The following is a 962-nucleotide window of genomic DNA, read 5'->3' as shown; positions in this document are numbered from 1 at the left end:
TACAGGAGATGCATGAGAACAGAAGCAGCAGCAAAAGAAACAAGAGCAGCAAGCAAAGCCTTTGAAATAAACAAATGGTGCTGCCGCAGCAGACGGTGCCTATACACCCGAACGGGCGGCAGCACAACCCCACCCTCCACCCACCCATCACCACCCCCACTCGTGTCCGCGTAGGTCACCTGCAGCAGCAGCAGCAGCAGCAGCAGCAGCAGAAGCAGCAGCAGCAGCAGAAGCAGTAGTGAAAGTAGCAGTGAAAGTAGCAGCAGCAGCAGCAGAAACAGCAGCAGCAGCAGCAACAAAAATAAATACAGCAACAATAGCAGCAGCAAATACACTCAAAAGACGAAGCATCAACAGCTAGCTAGCTAGCTAGCTAGCTAGCCAGTTAGCTACACACCTAGACTGTTAACCAGATATATGGACAGCTAGCTAGCTAGCTTTCTACCCACCCAGCTAGCTAGCTAGGTATCTAGCTAGCTACATAGCTAGCTATCTAATTACTTAGCTAGCCAGCTAGCTAGCTAGCTATCTAGTTACTTAGTTAGTTAGCTAGCTAGTTAGCTAGCCAGCTAGCTAGCTAGCCAGCTAGCTAGCTAGCTATCTAATTACTTAGCTAGCTAGCTAGCTAGCTGGTGCAGCACGTACCTGAATGGTGGGTAGGACTTCTGTTGGGTGAGCCTCGTGGCTGTCTATGTCTCTGTAAGCAAAGAGACTCTCAGCAGAGTCTCCAGCTGTTGCTGCTGCTGCTGCTGCTGTTGCTGCTGCTGTTGCTGCTGGTGGTGCTGCTGCTGCTGCTGCAGGTGCTGCTGCTGCTGCTGCTAGCTGCTGCTTCTTCTTCGGCAAATATGCTGCTGTCTTGAACTTCCGTCGCCCGTGCGCCGCACGATCCGTTTGCTGCTGCTGCTGCTGCTGCTGGCCTCCTTCCTCAGGGGCGCAGACACTTCCCCACGTGCTGCTGCTGC

At 52.8% G+C, this 962-nt stretch overlaps 1 protein-coding gene across 1 annotated transcript in view; it reads right to left on the bottom strand.

Annotated features, from left to right (window-relative positions):
* The window catches only part of EMH_0004270 (uncharacterized protein), a gene marked incomplete at both ends in the record, with an annotated part of 10,554 nt that overhangs the window by 8,979 nt on the left and 613 nt on the right, over positions 1–962 (bottom strand). Inside the window, 2 exons of the mRNA XM_013496689.1 lie at positions 3–179; positions 646–962. Coding sequence (XP_013352143.1) covers positions 3–179; positions 646–962 — 494 coding nt within the window. The remainder of the gene's footprint in view (positions 1–2; positions 180–645) is intronic.

The sequence above is a fragment of the Eimeria mitis genome, genomic scaffold, assembly GCF_000499745.2.
Source record: "Eimeria mitis Houghton genomic scaffold, Emh_scaff224, whole genome shotgun sequence".
Taxonomy (NCBI): domain Eukaryota; phylum Apicomplexa; class Conoidasida; order Eucoccidiorida; family Eimeriidae; genus Eimeria; species Eimeria mitis.
This window is presented reverse-complemented; position numbering and strand designations above follow the sequence as displayed.